The 20977-nt window shown below is 33.6% G+C and overlaps 1 protein-coding gene across 1 annotated transcript in view; it reads right to left on the bottom strand.

The window, feature by feature from the left end:
• Positions 1-18055, bottom strand: part of LOC106130481 (LIM/homeobox protein Awh) — a 35067-nt gene extending 17012 nt beyond the window's left edge. The window contains exon 1 of the mRNA XM_060953641.1: positions 17882-18055. Within this exon, the coding sequence (XP_060809624.1) occupies positions 17882-17887 (6 nt within the window). The 5' untranslated portion in view covers positions 17888-18055. The remainder of the gene's footprint in view (positions 1-17881) is intronic.
• Positions 18056-20977: the final 2922 nt, after the last annotated feature.

The following is a 20977-nucleotide window of genomic DNA, read 5'->3' as shown; positions in this document are numbered from 1 at the left end:
TACAGTTGAAACAGTAGGTACACATAATTAATAAAATGACATAATCCTAAACATGCATTATCTTCAACAATTACTGACTTAATCAAAATTCGATTAGTTGACATTTTGCGTAGGACACTATCGCACGGTGGTTATAATTTCTCCATTACAAACATCTGTTCGGTAAAAAAATCATATCGATGGTATAGCACAAAAGGCATTACAAATGTCAGAATATTAACTGAGTCCATAACTTACAAAGCGGAATACACTTTGGCACAATATCTGCGGGTGACGGCGTGACGGGCGTGACAGGGTCCCGAGGCCGGACTCTCATTGTGCCGGGAAGCAAACTGCGCCACCCGACTATTGTCGCTTTCCGATCATTACCCTGGGATCCAAGTACCATCACGGCGCCTGCCTACGCCATTGTCATGAGCTTACGTTTGCAAATCCGATTTATATTTGAATATAATTGACTTTCGGCCCCGTATCAGGTACCGAGAGCTTGTATCTCATTGTGTACGGCTGATCTCAATGGCATTTTTATCGGCTGAACATGATAAATGTATTTGGGAGATTAACTCCGGTGGGTGGGTGTGCTTTGGAGTATTTTCGATGGGCGCGCTTAGCTATTCAAATGTTTCAAAGAATGTTATTCGGTGTTCGTAAAGTATGCGTGAAGTGTGAAGCGATCCTTTATTTTTATTCCGATCGCCAGCCACAATACGTTTTCCATAAATAATGTTCGTTCAACAGACTAATTTATAGTCGGACGTTTGTTACGAGTCAGCACATACGGTGCTATATTCGAAAACGATTCAAATTTGGAAGCGAATGTGTTTGTGCAAAACGGAAACGGTTTTCTTATTTCCATAACAGTAAGCAATTTTTATTACCGACTTGAAAGTTCGGGAACCGTTTTGTATTCAGTAGGAATCAATTTTTCGGTCGGCGGGAGAAATCGCGCGGAAATTGCTTGTGATTTATTCAAAATATTTGCCGCAACAACTCTTTCGCTTGCAAATTGATGGCCGTTACGTCTCGCGGATACAATACTTGTTTCTTATTTGTTTTCGCCTTGATCCGAGCAGGGGTCGGAGTTTGTTGGCAGTTTTTCATCGATCATCGGTTCAAAGGCGGATTGTATGTTTAAAGGTTAACAAAAAATCATTGGATATAAATTGTGAGTACATGAGCGGTGTAAGAATCTCGCCGAGGTGTCTGATGGGCACAAAGAGCCGAGGAGAATAGCGCAGCGGGGGCCGGCCGCAGGATAAAGGAGAGAGTTTCACACCATTCACAATCGCACTCCAGTTTTTGTGGTTCCGCGGCGGAGTGATACGAACGGAAACGTAATTTAATGATGCATTTTTTTGATGAAGCATAACTTTAGTTTAATTTTAGTTTGAAATGTATTTTGTTTGTACATTTTTTAAAAACTTAGTGAAATTATTTTTTTTAAGTAAATAAAACCTTTGAACGTAGCAAACAAAATTTATAAAATAATTACGCATATTTTAGTGGCACATACAAAAAAGTTTAGATATTTTTTTAACATAATATGGGTTTCAGTAATAATATGAAAGAGGACAAAGGAAAATTTCTATGGTGGTATTATTTTAACTTCATCTGAACCCTTTACACAAATCCTACTCACGCTTGGCCAGCTTTTTTCTATGATGGGGGTACAGTCGGGCGACCATCCGTCATACGGTATGCACAGACTATGCAGATGCAAATGTGTGTATCAACCTCACTCCTAATAGACAGATTTCCACGAATTATCCCTACTGTTTACCTATTTTACTTTGATAATCGTGATACTTTTATATTTTATCGGTTGTAAGATCTCCTGGTAAACAAAATAGGCAGACCTCTAAAAAAAGAATCTGTTTAGTTAAAAAATTCAGACCTTTATGAAATGTAGTGTCGAAGAAAGAAATACTTATATGAATATTTTTTTACCAGAGCGCAAACTGAGAGACATTAGTTGTTTTTATTTTGTTCTACCGCATTTACTACATTTAGTTAGATAGAGAGAGAAGTTATTATTTAATAAACTTACTTCCTTTTATAAAGAAATATTATGAGTAACCATTGTACCTAATCCAAAAGAGTTCAATACCACCACGAATCGACTTCAGAAAAGGCTCTAGGTTTAAAAAAAAGTGACGAGCGAACACGCGGGCATAAACTAGTTTTACAATACGCCAAGGCTCCGTAAGTACTTACGATACTCGTCTCGTACGCGGCAGCCCCTGTCATCAGCGGGCGGGGCGGGGCGTGGCTTTGCTCTGTGTGACGTCACGGCGTCGATGTGTGCGTACTGACGTCACAGTGTGAGTGTAAGGGCGATTTCAGGCGGTTTCATGGACCATTATATGTATAGACGTATGTAGCGTGGTTTGGTTTTCTTGTGCTAAAACGCTGACTCTTCGTGATTCGCTTTACGTGGCTATTATTACTGACTTTAGCTACCTTTAGAACACCTTCTGTCAATCCTTTTATCTCACGATTGTGTGTAAAAACCATAAATGAATTAAGTTTTCTTTTTCATATTAACTTTTTCGTAATTTTCGTAATTAAGTCTTTCTCACAGTTTCAATTTCGTAGGTAAGTAAGTATCTAAGTACTTTTCATTTGATATTAAGATTGTATTATTTTCAAAGACCGACGGTTATTATTAAAAGTCGTTATTATTTATAAGTATGTAGCTAACAAAAACTGTTAAGTATTATAAGATATAATTAAATGGATTGCGAGATGTGTGTTTATGTTTGTGAAATATTAAAACAAAATAGTTATCCCTATCATAAAATTAGGTATCTACTTAGGTAGGTTAACAATTTACACTGCAATTTCTACCATTTTTTTGTCTTTAAATGAGATTGACTTTCTTCCATCACCATAAGGAAGTACTTAGGTACACACGCCATACAATCATTTTTATGACGCACTCCGAAACCTTATTAAGTATACTCGAATTTCCATAAAAGTAAAACTTTCTACACCTAATCGATCGAGTTCCCATTCGGGATGGGTTGCTCGATATCAGAAACACAATCACAACATATTAAGCAATAAACAGCCCATAAAGAAGAAGGGACAAGCGCCGGAGCGCTAATTACGAACAATTAAGGGCCATACTGCCGCCCCCCGCTGCGCGTGCGCGCTTCAACACACATTATTACTCTATTTATTGCATATTGGAAAGAATGACCTGCGTCTATTATTGTTTTAGACATCCATTTCTAATATAAAAATGAATACTCTTAAATGGAAAAGGATGTATATTAATTATTGATTTGATTTTGGGGATTTTGAAAGCTTTCGTTACTTACATAAAAATACGCTTATAGATGTAAATTTTGTAGGCATATATATCTTGGCAAAGTGAAAACAAATAAATTACAATTATTAACAGCAGATGCCTTGAACAAAGAAATACATCATTGAAGTAAGTAAGTAGGTACTTAATTAAGTGTTGAGGAAATTTAAAATTGATCAGACTGCTCGCAGGTTGCTCGCGATATTTGCGCGTTTTGTTTATATATTATTTAATGAATTTAAACTCATTTTCAACCGCTTTAACAAATCCAAAATTTTTTTTCTATAAGTACGTCCTCGATGCAACTAACCACGTGAATTGCAACGATGAGACTCACTTTTTACTTGTATTAAAGATTCGTAATCTATCTCTATTACTAGATTCGTTATAAAATCAATTGAATCATTATTAAGCCAAAAATACAGAAAAAGGACTAACCAAAAATACAACTCCTACCTAGCACCTCGCAGCTTCGCCCTAACTAGCACCACCTACAAAATAATTTCAAGGAATCTAGCATGAATTTATAAAAAAAAATTGTCTTGCTTCAAGTACCCACTCGCCACTTGACAAGTAACTGTTTTTTGCACTTAACACTTTCAAATAATCCATATATATAGTTCTGATGCTGATCAGCCCCTGTGAGTAGCAGCAGGAGGAGAGTCGGGCAGCGCTCCTAGTCGTAGTTCCAGGCGGCACATCACCACTGTCATATAACTCACACGTTAATAGGAGCGGCTTACCTTGTGCCAACTATTAAACACTATTCACATTTTACGATAATGCCCAACAAACTCTTATTGACGTATAAATTCCAATTTTTTTTTCTTCAAAAACAGCCGCAGGCGCCAGTTGTTTCTCAATATTAATAATGCCATGCTAGTTCTGTTTTTCGGGTTTAATTGCGTCCATCGGACAGAGCCGGCGATTCGATACCGACCGATGAGTGGAAAGTAGTAAATTTAACGGTCGGCGAGCCCCTTTTAAATATTCATAGCGTTTTCAAACAAAATTTTAAACTAATTAAAACTTGTGTTAATATTCGTCGAAGCCGCTCGGGGCCTTTCCATTTATTTGCGTTTGTTGCCGCGACAGGAATAGCTTATAATATCGATATATCGAGACCGGATGGAATACGGTTTGGGCGTAGTAATAATCGAGATTATTGATACCAATTTCGATTACTTTGAGGCACTGAATCTACCAACTCGATTTTTTTACATAAATTATCCAATTTAACTGGACCTATGTCATATACCTAAGTAGATATTTTCTTAACTAGGCATTTACGATTTTTTTAATGAGATAACCAATGCAATGCATATTTTTATGTATAAATGAAAACTTTATTTTAAAACTATCCTGTGTAAGTATCTATAATACCTAGGTAACTTAGCTTTCGCCGTCGGCTCTGCGTGAGAAAGTTAATCCTTTTTCGTCTTCACACACGTCTACATGTAGCTATGCAAAATTGCCTTCCAAACAGTACTTCGTCGTGTTCACATTCACGCCTTTTACCATATACACGACATAGAAATGAAGTAATTCTTTACAGAATAGAATCCCTTCATTTTCATCGATAACTTCACAAGACATTAAAATAAGTATAACTTATGCAACTTAAGTACTCATATGAAGAATATATGGCGTAGTAAAAAAGTACATTAAATAGGTCCCTAGGTTTCAATATAGCAGCTTCATAATTTAATTCACAGTCTATAAAATAACTTCATTAAGTAAAGAGCAATAATACGTATAATGCCCAAGGCTTATAAGACCTTAATTGCTACCTTCTATATAATCCTACTAATGGATGGACTACTATGGATGTTTGTTACCCTTTCACATAAAAACTACTGAACCGATTAAGATGAAACTTGGTATGTAAGTGTACGTGCGTAAGTGTTTTTTTTTTTTTGTATTTTTGATTTATTTTGGGAAATCATGTGTTATAATGCCTCTATCCTTATACATGAGTACCTATATTGAAATTTCCATTTCAACAAAATCAAAATCAATATTTAATTCAGAAAATAGGCTTTCGCAGGCATCATTCCCCATCATTTTACATTTCAATAAGTAACATTTAAGTGATATCTAATATATTAGTATTTGTCAAAAAGCTAGAAACCACTTGAGCACATAACCCTGTTGAGGCTAGCGTCCGCTTCAAGGAACAGAACGAAACGCTCCTCAAAACACACACTCTCCCCAAAAGTGTGCTGGTACTTCGACCAAACAAATCGACGGTAGGAGAAGATGCACCAGCTGCAGAAACTCTTCCAGTATTGGTCCCCTTAGTACTCGCCGCAAGGGCTTCATATTATTTTCTCATTATTTCAACAGCTAGTAATTTCAAATTAAGTAATAAGCGGATGAATTATTTTTAATTATTTTCCTTGTATATGACGAGTTTGTTGCAAAGGCATCTGCAACATCGCGTAATGCCGCCACGCACAGCGGGACGTCGCCGCGCGTGCGCATCGCTCACACACCTGCCGCCATTCACACTCTTTTTTTAACCCCCCACGCAAAGAAAATAATAATATCCACACTAATGTTATACAATTTTGTTTTGAACTAATAAACTCACAAACTACTGCACCGATTTTGATGATATGTATTTGGCATTAGCAAAGACAAAACATTTAGGAGTAACAAAGTACTTTATTTTTAAATTCCCACGGGAGCGTATGTATATGTAAGATTAAACCTCTATGAAAACTACGCCTCGCATAAAAATCTCATTATCATGTTTCCTGCGCTTTATTCAGTAAAAATTGAAATAATATTTCACTCTTTATTTTTAGGTTGCGTAAATATTCATTGGTTATTTCCAACTATTAATCATGTAAAGAAGCTTATTCCTTGCCATTTTATTCCCGCGTTGAAGAAATTATTTTTTAATAAGTTATAAAATAATATCTTAGTCTCAAGTGTGAAAAGTGAAAAAATCTGGCTAGATTCTATAATAAGTATATTGATGTTACGATAGTTGAATTAAGTAGTAGGTACGAATCTATTGAGTGACTTAGCGATAAGCAGGCAACGTTCTTTTTGATGTAGCTAAAAATAAGAGTGTAAAGAGTGTATAAAGAGAGGAACTACCTATATACAATACTAAAATGAATTCTGTGTTTTTGACATCGCTGGCAGAACGGCAAAACCGAGCCAAAAGTTATAATACTTAGTAGTTGTACAAATAATGTGACTTATATATAAGCACATTTCTAAGTGTAAGTAACAGATGTCTCTAAATAAATAATGAAGCTATTCGTTGTCCTTGCTACAAAGAAGCCGCTTCAATAAATAAAATGATGGCGGTAAATGAATAGAAATAGCGAATTTTCCAAATAACACACGTAGAAACTGACATTGTTTATTCAATATCCAAACAAAGCATGATCGAGCTGAAAGAATGAAAGAATTGACACAAGTGACTCTCGCGCATCGCAAACACACTGTACACACATACACTGCAGCTATCCTAATTTGAAACGTATATTAATTAAGCTAAAGATGTAATTAGATCGTCGGGAAGTTTTAGTTGTTACCTTATGGATACATAGATGGCAGTAATATAGATGTCACTGATGTCGGCGCACACGCATATATCGTTTGCGTTTCTCACGATACAATTTTGTATCTGATCAAACTGCCGACCTACATTCCTTTAATAAAATATGTATGTTTCAAAAATAAGAATATAACGAATGAACTAATTTTACGGTAATTTAAGTACTTATATTTGTTATGATCCTTCATTATTTATTTGCGATGATGTCATCACTATATAATGATTGACTCGACTAAATAGATATCGAAGTATCTCTGCTGGAAATATGAGAGGTAATGTGTTATTAATAGCACCAGTGTCATACAAAAAATGGTATAAAAACGAAGCAAACTATGACCAAAATCATTTTTCTAACATTTGTTTTATCTTGTTGAGGTATTTTATTCAAGTTATCTTTCATAAAACGCAATATAGTGTGGTACGTTAGGTATACTTCTAGTCAAATGCTAAGTTTTCGTGTAACAGCATCGTATTGAAGAGATATCATTTGCCTTCTGCATTTAATTAAAGACGTCTCAATATTTTCAAGTCAATTATAGAGGTCTTTATAGTCAGTAATTAACAACAAACACTAAAAGAACATATGTATTTTTTTAAACCCTTAACTTAGTCAATTACTTATAACGTTTAGATGTATCATTATTGACAATGTTTCTGTTTTACTAAAACTTACTTTGTGGAAAAAAACAAACACCTAAAACTTTAACACCCGTTCTCATCGATCGGGGATTAAATATACATTGCTTTAATACTTTGTTATAAATTATAGAACATTTATAACATAGAACTAGTTTCTCCCCGTTTGCATGTAACCGCGGCGGTGTAATAATTCTAAGGCTACAATACTTACAATAGCCGATATCTGCGGTTACAACAAAAATTGATAAATTACACACATAATCCTCACGAAATGACCACTTATCCGGGATTACAGCGAGCATCGCCTGACTAACGACACTAAAGTAAATAAGAATCGAATTAAGGTAATGAAAACGATCAGACGTTACTGAGAGCCGGCGAAATGATGGTAAGTGTGTGTATTTATTGAAAATTTTATTGAACCTTAATGTTAAAAACAAGCAAGCTCCGCCAATTAAAGCCTTATAAAAAAATCATAAAGATTTTTTAAGTGACAAAAATACTATATAACTTAACTGAGTTTTTATCCAGGGTTTTTCTCAACAAATATTGATAAATATCAAGAAAATGGGCCAATACTTAGCATGTAGATATTAAATTTTTTTTCTATAGAAAAAGGTGTCCTAAAATATTTCAGTACTATTATTTGAAATATTTTTGTCAGTATCTATACAACTGAATTATTTGAAAAAGTTCGCCACTTGTTGCTATGCCGTAAAGGAAAAAAGAAGGTACATGTAAGTTATAACTGGATAGTAAATCATCTTACACGCCTCATTGTTAACTAAGTATAAGGACTATGGTTGTATTTCTAACTTTACGAGGTTCGAATTTTTGATATCGAACGATTTCCATAGGGTTATATTATACAATGACGTAATTAAAACCTTAATAAGAATAGATAAATCAGACGAATTTTAGATTGACTATACCGGCGACCGAACCCTGGGTTCTCAAGACTCAGACGCAATATACATCACCACTGCGCTTCAAAGATACACAACTGTACCATAACCTAGGAACCAGAGATATATAAGAGTAACAATCCACGGACAATAAATAAATATTAAATCTACTCCAAAATATATCAAATATTTCAAACATTCCTCTCCAATCAAAAATGATGACTTTCACAATGTCTCCTTGTGTGTTTTGTAAAAGGATATAGTTCTAAATATCAACACTCAAAGAATCTGCGTTTATGAAAATATTTTACATCAAAATCTCAACCAATATAAATAAATATCAAAAAGAAGTTTCCAATTCTTTTTTTTTTTGTCAATCACACGCACCGAATAAAACTTATAAATGGAGCCGACAGCAGAAATCGAGATCACTATTAATATTATCGAGACACATTCTTCCATCTGTTTGATGAAATATTAATAGGGTTGGATTCCTGTAGTCTATGGTGCGAGTGTTAGGGCATAGAGCACGCGATGACCGCGGTCATATTAATCATTTGAGTATTGTTCGATGGTGTGGCGGGAAAATGATCAAAAGAGCGGACAGTGCGCTCCGGACGACGAACGATCATTGGCTAAACGTATCGTGGAAGAATAAGTTAACTTATTTATTGAAAGTGAAAATTGAGAGTTATATTTGAGTGATGAAGGTGCTGGATTATGATGAACTGATATATATTATCGGATTTCTCTAAAAACAGTTCTGACGACTTAACATTTTCATAAATTTTCTTGGCATGTTGTTCTTTCGTGGTAACTATCTTTACGAAATAAACTATGTAAAAAATACAATCTACAAAATTTTACAAATAGCTATGTATGAATAGGCAAAGATTTGATTAAGATAAAGATACTGGTTGGTAGGTAGGTATTACGTTCGAGATTGAATATCGAACAATTATAGTTATAATCTGTGGCACAGCCCACGTGTCCGCCCGCACCTAAACGCGTCCGCCACGATTATTAAACAGAGGTGTTAAATGTTTACAGCCGACCAACATACATCTGTCACTGTCCAAACACACTCCAGACCCTCACCTCTTTGTCATAGACTTGTAGTTGTAACAGACGTGATGTGAAGAGAGAAAAAGGGAAGTGTTTAAGAAAAATAATAACTCAATCCATAAATGTAAACGTAGGTAGATATTAACTTACCGAAAAAAACCCTATTAGAAAATGAACAGCAAAAGTTTGAATAATAATAATTATTTAAGTCGTCCTTAAAAAAAAGGTTTAAATTAATATTTTAAGTCAATCTAATTATGCACAATACTAACTAACAAATCTTATTATGAAATATTTATACTGTTACGAATATAAAAGTTTACTTATCAAAACCAAATTCTCTATCCATCCATAAAGAAATCCATGACTTTGTTAAGTCCCTCGCTACTTCTGGCGCTGGAAACAATGCTATATAGTTGTTAGTTTTTGTTTGCAATCAATCTTTATAAATTATATTGACCGCGGGCTGATTAAACAACGTTCCGCGGACGCTTTAACTTTTTTTCTGTTGTTTTCTGACAGTCAAGTCAAATTCGTATTTTGACGTGTTCAATGGCATTATTTATGGCCTCATAACTGGCCGCACTAAAAGTGAATAATATGTAGAAGATAGAGACAAATGTTCAAATATTGAGCAGTTTTTATTTTTTATTTGAAGTTCTAAAGTTGAAATTGTTATATGTGATAATGCCATTAATAGAGAGCGCTTTTAATAGGCGGGATAATAAAATTAATGTTATTTCGATGTCTTATTATAACGATTATTCATTTTTAGTACCTACCTATAAGTATTTAATGTCTTAACAGGATTTCCTCATTTTTCATTATTTCCTTGCAAATCACTCTTATGGAACAAAACGTTGCCATACCACCTACATGATTGATTCCAAGCATTCTAGAAGATCAAACGCCTTACCATCTCTTACTTATCTTTGTTTAAAATCGCGTGGTAGACTTTGTCGATTGTTTTTTGTTTGACCGCTCAATCGCGATACAATCTCACAAATATGATTTCTATTGTTATTAATTACGGACCGTAACATTTGTGCAATGTTTTTTGTTGTCTAACAAACGATTAGTCTTTTGTGGTGTACCGTGTAGCCGCAACACTTGCTTGGGAGTATGAATGAATCATTTTTACGGGTAAATTTTTTTGTGGTAGGTGGGTAATCTCATGCAGAATTATTATCAAAGACATATTTTTATTTGCTTAACATGCAGCAAAACTAATAAAGTCCGAAATTTATTTTACCGTAGGTACGTAAATGTACCTACAAATATTCCTATTTCATATTATTGATTATGAATATTCCATTAATATTTTAAATCTGTTTTAATTTGTATTATAAGAAAATAAAAACAAATAACTAAAAGTCGTTGCATGTTAAACCGCGGCCGGCAAATTAATTAAAATTCTTTATGCATCCTCATCAAATGCCAATACCTAAAGAAAATAAGTTTGATGTTTACAATGGACGAGTTAATTGAACAAGTAAGATTGTAAGTGCACTTTGGTCAAATATTATGTCCAAGAGCGAAATGAGACTAATTCAATTTGTGTAATATGTCCTGATTATAATTATTTAATCATAATATAAAGTTATGCGTTTAAAGATATTTTCGGAGTTACGATGCGCTGGATTCTTAAAATTAACGGTAATTAATGGAAAAAGATAGATATTAATTCTTGATGCTGGTAAATTATTTGATTTTTATTGCGTGTCACGATGAATTTCGTTCGACAGTTAAGTTAGAACATAGTTTAAAAATAGGCTCACACTGACCAGCTCCTTTTTCACGAACGTTTACAAGGCTAAATTATGTCTTATCTTTGTTTTTAACGACAGAATAAGAGAAAAAGGGAAGATAAGAAGCTATTACGTTACAATGTAAGTGATTCAACAGCTAGATGAGATCTCTAGCCAATCATGCCATTTCAACTAGCAGAGTTTGAACTGGACAAAGACCGAACGTCAGACTGCGAGGCAAATGTAAAATATTATTGGAATCAAAGCCCTGTCAGAGTTTTTTTTTTCTTTACTCTTTATAATGACCTCTGAGAGGACAATTGATTAGTGAGATGCTCGTCCACGTATCAACACGTCGAAACTGGGAGGCGGGCTTATTATTAAAACCCACTAAGGGTGAAACGCATTATGGTTATGGTTCCGTTAGGATCCTTAAATAAAATTCTCTCAAAATAAGTTTGAGATTCTCTAAGAATGTAATAGAATTGTCATGGATATAATATTATTTTTTTATTTACTATGCATTAATTAAGATCCTTCATCAATTCAGAATTTCTTTATATACATTTTGTAGGTGGAAAAAAAATATTTCATAACTATTGTCAAATGAAAACAAGTATGGCAGAATTAGGTACTATTACTTCTCACATGTTGAACCAAGTGAATACAATGCAACTGCTTAATATTAAGTATCTTTAAGTTACTACCTATTCCTCAATAGTATAATACCTAATAGCTTAAAGGCTCAATCGGTGAAATGTTTTTATTTATTTAAGTTTTTTTTTCCGAGATTTGCATACACCGCGGATCCCTAAGGAGAACGCCCGAGTCATCCCATCACAATGGACCCGACACCCGCGCCCGTCCATCTCGTCCTTGTTTATTCAATAAACAGCCCAATTCTTACCCGGCCATCTCCTGTCATCTCTCGGGCAGTTTTTAAAGGCCCCAGTAGCCGTTCTCAGGCCCCGGTGACAGCCAGTTATATAGGACGATTTAAATATGGAATAGTTTCGTCTATGAAATACAATGACAGCAAAAAAAGTTAAAACGCTTTATGGATGATAACTTAAAAGTCTCTGTTTTCAGCACGTTCACGTGTATGTTGCCAGATTAAAAAACCTACTTCCTACCTATTATAAAAAAATATTTTTACATTTGATAAAGCCTTGCAGCTGAACTGTCCAAGTGTTCGTCACCGACGGGAACATAAAAACATTTCCTTGCAAACTTTTATGTACGAAAGAAGTTATCAATTTGAGTCTTGTCTCTGTCTACTCCGTATGGGATAAAGTCGTAATACGCTATTCTCGAGTAACCATGGTGAGATGGCTGGGCACCACTTTCACCCGTCAAGCTTTACCCAGCAAGAATTCGTTTGCGCATGCATTGATACATGCGCTATAGGTAGTAGAAAAAAATCGCAATGACGTTCCTCCATATTTTCATCATTATATTCCACTATATTTTATCTGTCTGTATGTATGCGCTAATCCCGTAAAGTAGTGGACGGATTTTGTTCGTGTTTGAAATATTGGAAAGATGGTTTCCTGAGAAAGGTGTACATATGTATAAATGCTACCCGTGCAAAGCCCGGGCGGGTCACTGGTATTTTATAAAGTTAAGCATGTTCATTATTAACTTTGTCCTATGTATTTAGTCTACCCCATTAGGGACAAAGACGTGTAAGCACGACGAGGCGGGTGGGCACCGATTTGACCCGTCAAGCGTTACCCAAGGAAGAAGACGTTCGCGCCTGATACATGCGCTCATTAATATGGGCATTGAGTCGATGGCAGCGCGGCGGGACTCCTCGCGAGGCCTTAAATAACATATTAGCTCAAACTATGGATTTTACAAACTTTACAGTAGTGTTTTTAACCCTGTGAAGAAATAATTATTCTGTATATAGTGAAGATATAAAAAAAATAGTGATTCTGTTATAAAAATGTGAAAACATCCTAAGTATTGTTTTATGTCAAAATTTTAATCAAATGTGCTAACAACACGCAACGAGAAAAAGAAGATAAAGGTAACGATTAATAATAAGATAAAGCAGACTTCTACGACTGTATATAAGTAAAAAAGTAATAAATTGTTGAAATAATCGTGTAGAAGAAGCAATGGAACAAACAACATAATTATTCATTTACATTCAGAGTCATTTGGTGTCCTTAAGATGACATGAATACTTATATGTTTATATACTAGTAATTGCTGCTTTGAGAATTCTTATTAAAAATATTACTAAGTACGTGAGAAGACTTGGCGTGCGACCCTGACTATGTAAAGTGAAAGATCAGTCAATATTCTCTTACTTTAAAGAAACTAGGGTCACACTCATTGCAGATAAACTAAGTATATACGTAGGTACTAAGTTGCTCTTCTAGACTCCCATTATTTTACAACATTAGTCCAAAGCCGCCGGCATATTCCTCCAATAAGTTTTTCGGTAAATCGAATCGTAACGAATCGATGCCGACGACAGTGGACGATTTATCGAGAGCACCCGATTCTACAGTAATCGGATTTGAAGGCGTGCCGGCCTGGCCGGGATTAAGTTTGTTGCTGATGTATGGCGAACTAAGATGAAAAACAATGTCCGTCGGTCACAGGATAAAAGCTAATAAATAAATGTATACCGGGGTTATTTATTGCAGAAATGTTTATCCTCACTATAGAAATCCTACCATTACTCCAACTGTATCAGTAAGATATTATGGTAGGTGTATGGAAAAAAAATCGTTTATCAAATAATAAGTATATACCTACGGAATAGATTACACAGATTTAGTTAGCCTCGAAGTATACTATGTTTTATAATAAATACTTATATAGTTAAACATCCAAGACCCCATCTCAATCAGAAAAAGTTCGTTTCTCATCATGCCCTGACCGGGATTCGGTGTCACAGACAAGCGCACGACCGCTGCGCCACTGAGTTCGCCTATATTGATTTTTTTGAACATTGAATCGAATTTATAACACCTATTTGTAATATGATTTTTAAAACAATTACCTATCAGACAATCGAAATTTGTGAATAAGAAAGACTAGAACTAGAATCCTATTAAGATATTAAAAACCAGTACGTTAGAAAAGTTGAACTTTAGGTTAACAAAACATTCGCTTTCATTTAGGGGAACGCCTTTTAAGGCAAGCTGATGTGAATCTGAAACTTTAACTTATCATTTCACCGCTTATGAAACGGCATTCGGTGTATTTTCACGATACACACGGATCACAAAAATCAAGAACTGAGAATGTATAAGGTACCTATACCAACTGTATTCTATTATAAATGCGAAAACATGTTTCAGTACTTATTTCTTTTGTCAGGTCTTCATGATTTTTGAAATTGACTCTTCTGGAAATTTGCACTCGCACTAACCTAGTTGTGTTTATGTATCTTTCAGAAAAAAATACTATTCTCGTGGGATTATTAAAACCAATTATGCGTTTATTTTGTTATCAAACTTGGTCACCGATATCGGTTAAATTCAATGCCCAATAATCCACAGAATACAAATATGGCTAAAAATATTTTATTCTGTCTCTGAATCTGAATTCCATCATTTAGTCTTGTGAATTTTAGCTCCGTTTTCTCCATTATAAATAAATACGTAAAATGTGCACTTATAAGAATTGATATTTATAATTTTAAATCATTTATAATAATTTAGAGTGATCGTTGAAGTCTTTCATATGATGCTACGCGGCTACGAATGCCTATACATGATTTGAATGTAAACATTGTTATGAAACTATCTAATTATATTTATATATGATGAGAAAATATCACTAATAATATGTTTATAATAACAGTAAAATTTAATAAATAGATTGAGAATACAAACTAATAACAAGGTCGAGAAAACTCCAAAATAAAGCTAACTCAAACATTATATTTCATAATATAAGGCCAGGCAAGCTATAGTGCAATGTAAGTAACCAATTTTATTAAAATATGTTTCTATTACAATAATTTGTTAATTAAAACGCTTGTTATATAGTCACATCTATATCCCTTATGGGGTAGATAGAACAGTCTTGAAAAGACTGAAAGGCCACGTTAAGCTGTATGGCTTCATGATGGAATTGAAATTCAAATAGTAACAGGCTGCTAGCCCATCGCCTACAAGAGGAATACTAATTTTATAAGGCTATCCCTTAGATATTACGATATCCATGGGAAAAATATAGATTGGTTCTATTCTAAAATGCCGAAAATCACACGGCACTTTTCTAGCATTCTGTATTACGCCTAATATAATATAAAAATATTGAATAGAAAAACTGATGATAGAAGATAATATCCTACGTCAATGGCACTTATAGTAAACTTATGAATAGGCTAAATCTGGAAATACTATAAGTGAGTCTAGCCCGTAATACCTAGGAGGTTATTACTCTCTCGTAATTGGACAAAAATCGTATGACCTCGGTCATGAAGACAACATGACCTAGCAACGTAATTATGGTGTGGATTGATAGCGTGTGGTTCCCGATATTTAGAATAGGAGCACACCATCTCTTTTTAAAGTCGACTAAGGAAATAAGCACATATTAGGTGAGGTCCTGGAAAGGTTGTAGAGGGCAGGAGTTCGTGTTCTAATTGAAAAATTGTCTCTGCCTATTCTTCCGGAAATACTTAATAGCGTGTTTATACGTAATTGAAGGCAAACTATTGATAAATTTATTAAAAAAATATGTGTTTAGAATAATAGGGACAAAATTTGAAATATACTTAATAACTATCACTTCAAGAACATAGTTATAGGCCTTTGAAGGCACTTTTTCACGTAATTTTACATTTCGATAAATTAAATTTCGGTTTTATTACTTCTTTGACTAATATTTTACCTTGATACTATAATTAAATATTTATTAGTGTATAGAAAAAAACAATTGTTTTCAATTGTTTTTTTCTATTAAAAGCATATTCGCATTCAATATAAATAGAAAAATTAATGTTTAAAATAGCATATGCCTCTAAAATCTAGAACTAACCCTTAGTACTAAATCGTAGAAAATGTGCCTAGTAAAAAAATAAAACATACTTGACTAATTTTAAATCTGGATACCGTTACCTCTTTGTATGTACTTACGTGTAATATCAATTTGCCGGTACTTCAAATATTTTTTTTCAATCGTTATTCCCTTCGTCTTAATGCCTTAACTATAATGTCTTAATCGACAACTCTTTTTAAAATAACTATCCGTGAAAAATTGATTCGTTGAAAATTTAATGCTTTTCGTTTATAATTATGAAATCTCGTGGTAGGTACTTATCTACCTACGTATATTTACCTATACAAAAAGTTACCTATTAAATAAAAGGAAGGAAATATTTATTGTTCATGTTCATATTAAAACAAACAATAAAACTGCAGGAATAAGGGTGCATCAAATAAAAGCATTAAAAAAATGTGCAAGACATTGTTCATCTTGAGGTAGGTATAGCTAGGTATAGTTTATGCTCTTCCAAAACTACTTAATTTTTTATCTAATATAATACATAGTTATTATTTCGAGTATAGGGAGAAAGTTAAAAGTTTTTTTTATATGTAATTTATGATACAATCAACTTATTAACATAATTGTAAACTACCTAACAAAATTGTTAACATTAAATCACTAGTTCTTCTAGGCATAATTTTATTGACAAAATGTAAAAATTGGTAAGTAGGTACTAACGCTTTTTCATATACAATTTTGTTAATTCTGTAATAAAATATAACGCAATTGTTTTTATTATTATTCTTACAAAATTATTTTATTAATATCAGGGATTAATTTGTATTTTATTCTTTCTACCTTGAATTACTTAAAGACTGCAATGATCCGTTGTTGTAAGTAGAACCTAATTGTAAAACTAGAAGGCCTTTTAAAGACTTAAAAACAAATGTGACACAACAGCCTAAAGTCTAAACAAATAAAATTGAAAAAAAAAAAAAAACTGTAAATAGTAGAAGAGGTAACTAAAATGAAAAGCCTGTATTATATGTGACAAATAACGATAAGAATTTGGTAATTATATCAAACTACGAACTATAAATTATTTTAAGAAGTTAAGTTATGTATATTTCAAAAGATATAAATTACTAATTAAAAAAATCTATAGTATAGTTTATTAATACTTACCATTTTTTTCTATTATTGTAACTTGTGATGCATGTAAATGTAAGTGCGCGAGCATCCTAATGTTTTGTTCTTGCGTTGGTGTTTAGTAAGTTAGCAGCGAGCGGCTCTATAGTAGGTACGCAACTATTTTTTTTATGAAAAATATGTTTTAAACGTATTAAAAAAAACCTTTTTGATCAAGTGTTATTAGTCATTAATTCCTTAAAAATGTTTATGCCATCTTCACCTGTAGGTAAGTATCCTTTATATAAACAAAAATAAATGATAATAAAATTATACTTAGATACAAAAACATTTTCAGTAATATCCCCATTTTCAGTAATATACATGACTATTTTACTAATCAAAGGAATCATTTAATTTGTAGATCTTACGAATAGTTGATACCTAGTGACTTAAAGATAAATAAGATATTAAACATTTAACGACATTTTATATACATAGTAAGTAGGTAGGCACTGAATAATAATATTCTCCATCCCCCCCAACTCACCTTCATTTCTAACTTTACGCCCAACACTTTGCCGGCTTCAGCTATTCACAAAAAAATAGAACAAAACCATCTACGGATGTCCTAATTCGCACCTTCATCCAACTGTTATACTTTTACATCGGGATAACACTTCAACGGTAAAACACAGTATATGGCATTTACACTTTGGGTCAGACGCGGGCGCGCGTCACTGTGGATTCGTGTGAACTAAGTTTTTACCGGGTAAAAGGCGGCGCACGGGAGGTTCACAACTCTACCCGCCACTTACCATTGGCTGTTTCAACGGCGCTAGGGCGTGGCTATGCACTTATTTTATTCAGTACAACACTACTCGACATCGCCTATGTAAGGTATTCGATTAATGCAGTCAAAGTCGTATTCCCATCTCGACTGAATTAAATTATTTTATCGATATTTTCGCACAATTTTAACTAGCACGCACAGGTTTAACTTCATTATGTTTATATTGGCGTATTGAATAAAATATGTTGTGTTAACTACCTATATTTAACAAAGTTTTCATTTGTAACATTAACTTTCAATTAGGTATTTGTTCTAAAAATGTATTAAGTTTAATGCGGTAACTTATTGTGATAAATATTGACTTGCAGTCCATTTTAAATGGAAAACTTAATTTATAACGTATGTAGGTAGGTAAGTAAGTATTACCTACCTATGTTATACCTATTACAACTCACAGGATTTTTTAGATGAGGTAATTTCATTTGATTAAGAAGGAATATAGACACTAAACCGGTAGGACCTACTTACTTAATATAAAAACGAAGATGATTTTTGGTCAAAAATAAATAAAAGAATAAGATTTTATGCTTATGACTTAAGTACCTACCTATTCTCAATATTAATATTAAAAATAAAAATAATATGTAATGAAAAACAAAAAATAATAATTTCTCGTCATTAATTAATAATACACTTAAGTAAGACTTACATCTAATTAATGGTTGAAACCTTATAGACATTTTCTGCAACTAAACCTGGAAGTCTAAGAAACGACCCAATTAGGTCTAACCTACAAACTTACATAGCATCACGCCTGTTTCCCGTTGGGGCAGGCAGAGACTATGGAATTCTACTTGCTACGATCCTTACAGTCCTCTCCCGCTTCCTCTACACTCATAACATCTCCCTTTTTCAAGATATTCGAAATTTGGTCTAACCTACTTACTTTCCTTATAATAATTTGTTCTTATATTACCTAATAGATATCACCCGTGTGCACTACTCTCATCTTACATGCGATAATATCTATTCACTCCCAACTTCCCATTCTGTAATATCTCTGACAAACCACGCAGAATGCTCATACCATAACAGGCTAGTACGTGGGAGAAGTACTTATGTTATAATCTACTTTATACTGCTTATCCTGTTATATTGTAAGAATTAAAATCCTTGTCAACGATTCCCTAGATAGAAGTAACTTACCCACGCTTATAGGGACAAAATACCTAAGCCTACAGAAGCCGTAAGCAGTAATATCTCCTTTTTTTCTTAGTTAATTTAGCAGTCATAATATTCCATGATTTTGTTCAAGATTCTAATGAGTCATCTCTGGTGAAGAACCCGGTATGTGCATTCGACCACGATTCAGGAGTGGGTTATTCTGGGAATAGCACCGAGCGACTCCAATTTGACTTCCGTAACCATGTTATCAAGGTTACCTAACCTTATCTAATGCTAAAATTTGTTACAGTGATTGTTTGTAAGGTCTAAAAGGGCTTACCTTCGGATATACTATACCTACCTACCGATTATGCAAATTCAACAAAAGTCCATTATCTGCGGATATTACCTACTTATAAGCTATGTAGTGGTTCCCGTGGTAGCACAGGGGAAGCCGCGGCGGACGGCTAGTAGATAAATGTATCGTATGTGGAATTAAAATACCGGAAAAAAATACCGGCCCGTGGTTCATTGTGTACACTAGGCCGAGGTTAATAAATAGAACCAGAAATAAAAAAAAAATAGAACCAGATCATTAAACATTATTTGGATTATTTTTATAATGATGTAATAAAAGACTTAAAAATTTAATATTTTTAAGTCTTTTCTGGGTAGTTCGTATGATCTTAAAAGAAAATGACGCATACTTGTGAAAAATTTAACAGAAAAATGCATTGATAAAAAGACAATGCGAGATACAAAAGAGGGAAATTCAGAAAGCCAGTGCAGTGTAGTCTCGCCCTACGAAACATGCACATCCCTTAATGAGTGGCATTAACAGGGGCTTGCAATCAGTGCGCTTGTGAATGTGACTCGCCTCATCAATGACTGACTAATTGCCACTCCTGACTGTGGCCGAGTGAGGATTATGTCACAGCCACCGCTATTATACACTACAAGTGTGTCGAGTTTTTTAAGAGGAATTTACGAATCTAGATCACTAATATAAGCCTTTGAAAGTTAGACATAGGTTTAACTTTGTATGAACTAAATTTGTAAATGTTATATCATAACCTTGTTGTACTTCTTATGTTACCTATGCAAAAAAATTGATTTGATTTGATCAAAAATCTTGATATGACTAACTATCTTATTATATATAAAGTTAAATGCTGTACAGTTACTGATTATGATGGCATTTGCTTAGAAAATGAAAATGGCTACATATAGACAAATGTTCACGTGTTCATCCCTTGCGCGTTCGACGGAGCAAACAGTCTTGATAAGACTGAAAAGCCACATGCAGCTGTAAATTGAGATTTAAATAGGGACATGTTGCTGGCTAAAAGGCTAACTTTTAAAAATATTTCGTGTTAGATATGTGCAGGTTTCAATTCTATAGAAGAAAAAGAAAAGAAAAAAAAACCTATAGGAAATGGTATTATAAGAAAAACAAATGACAATGTTAAAAAAACCAGTTAATCTGTATAAGTAATTGCCTTTTAAAACAAAAATTACCAATACTCAAACACCAAAATATACTGCGAATAAAACAGCATTCAAAAACATCGTTATTCGAAACAATAAAAATTAATTACGTAAAAAACAAACAATTCCCAATAATATGTAAAACAGAAGTGGCTGCATCAATTGATGAATATTAATCTGGATATATTCCGATATTTGGCC

Source organism: Amyelois transitella, chromosome Z (genome assembly GCF_032362555.1).
Source record: "Amyelois transitella isolate CPQ chromosome Z, ilAmyTran1.1, whole genome shotgun sequence".
Classification (NCBI taxonomy): Eukaryota; Metazoa; Arthropoda; class Insecta; order Lepidoptera; family Pyralidae; genus Amyelois; species Amyelois transitella.
This window is presented reverse-complemented; position numbering and strand designations above follow the sequence as displayed.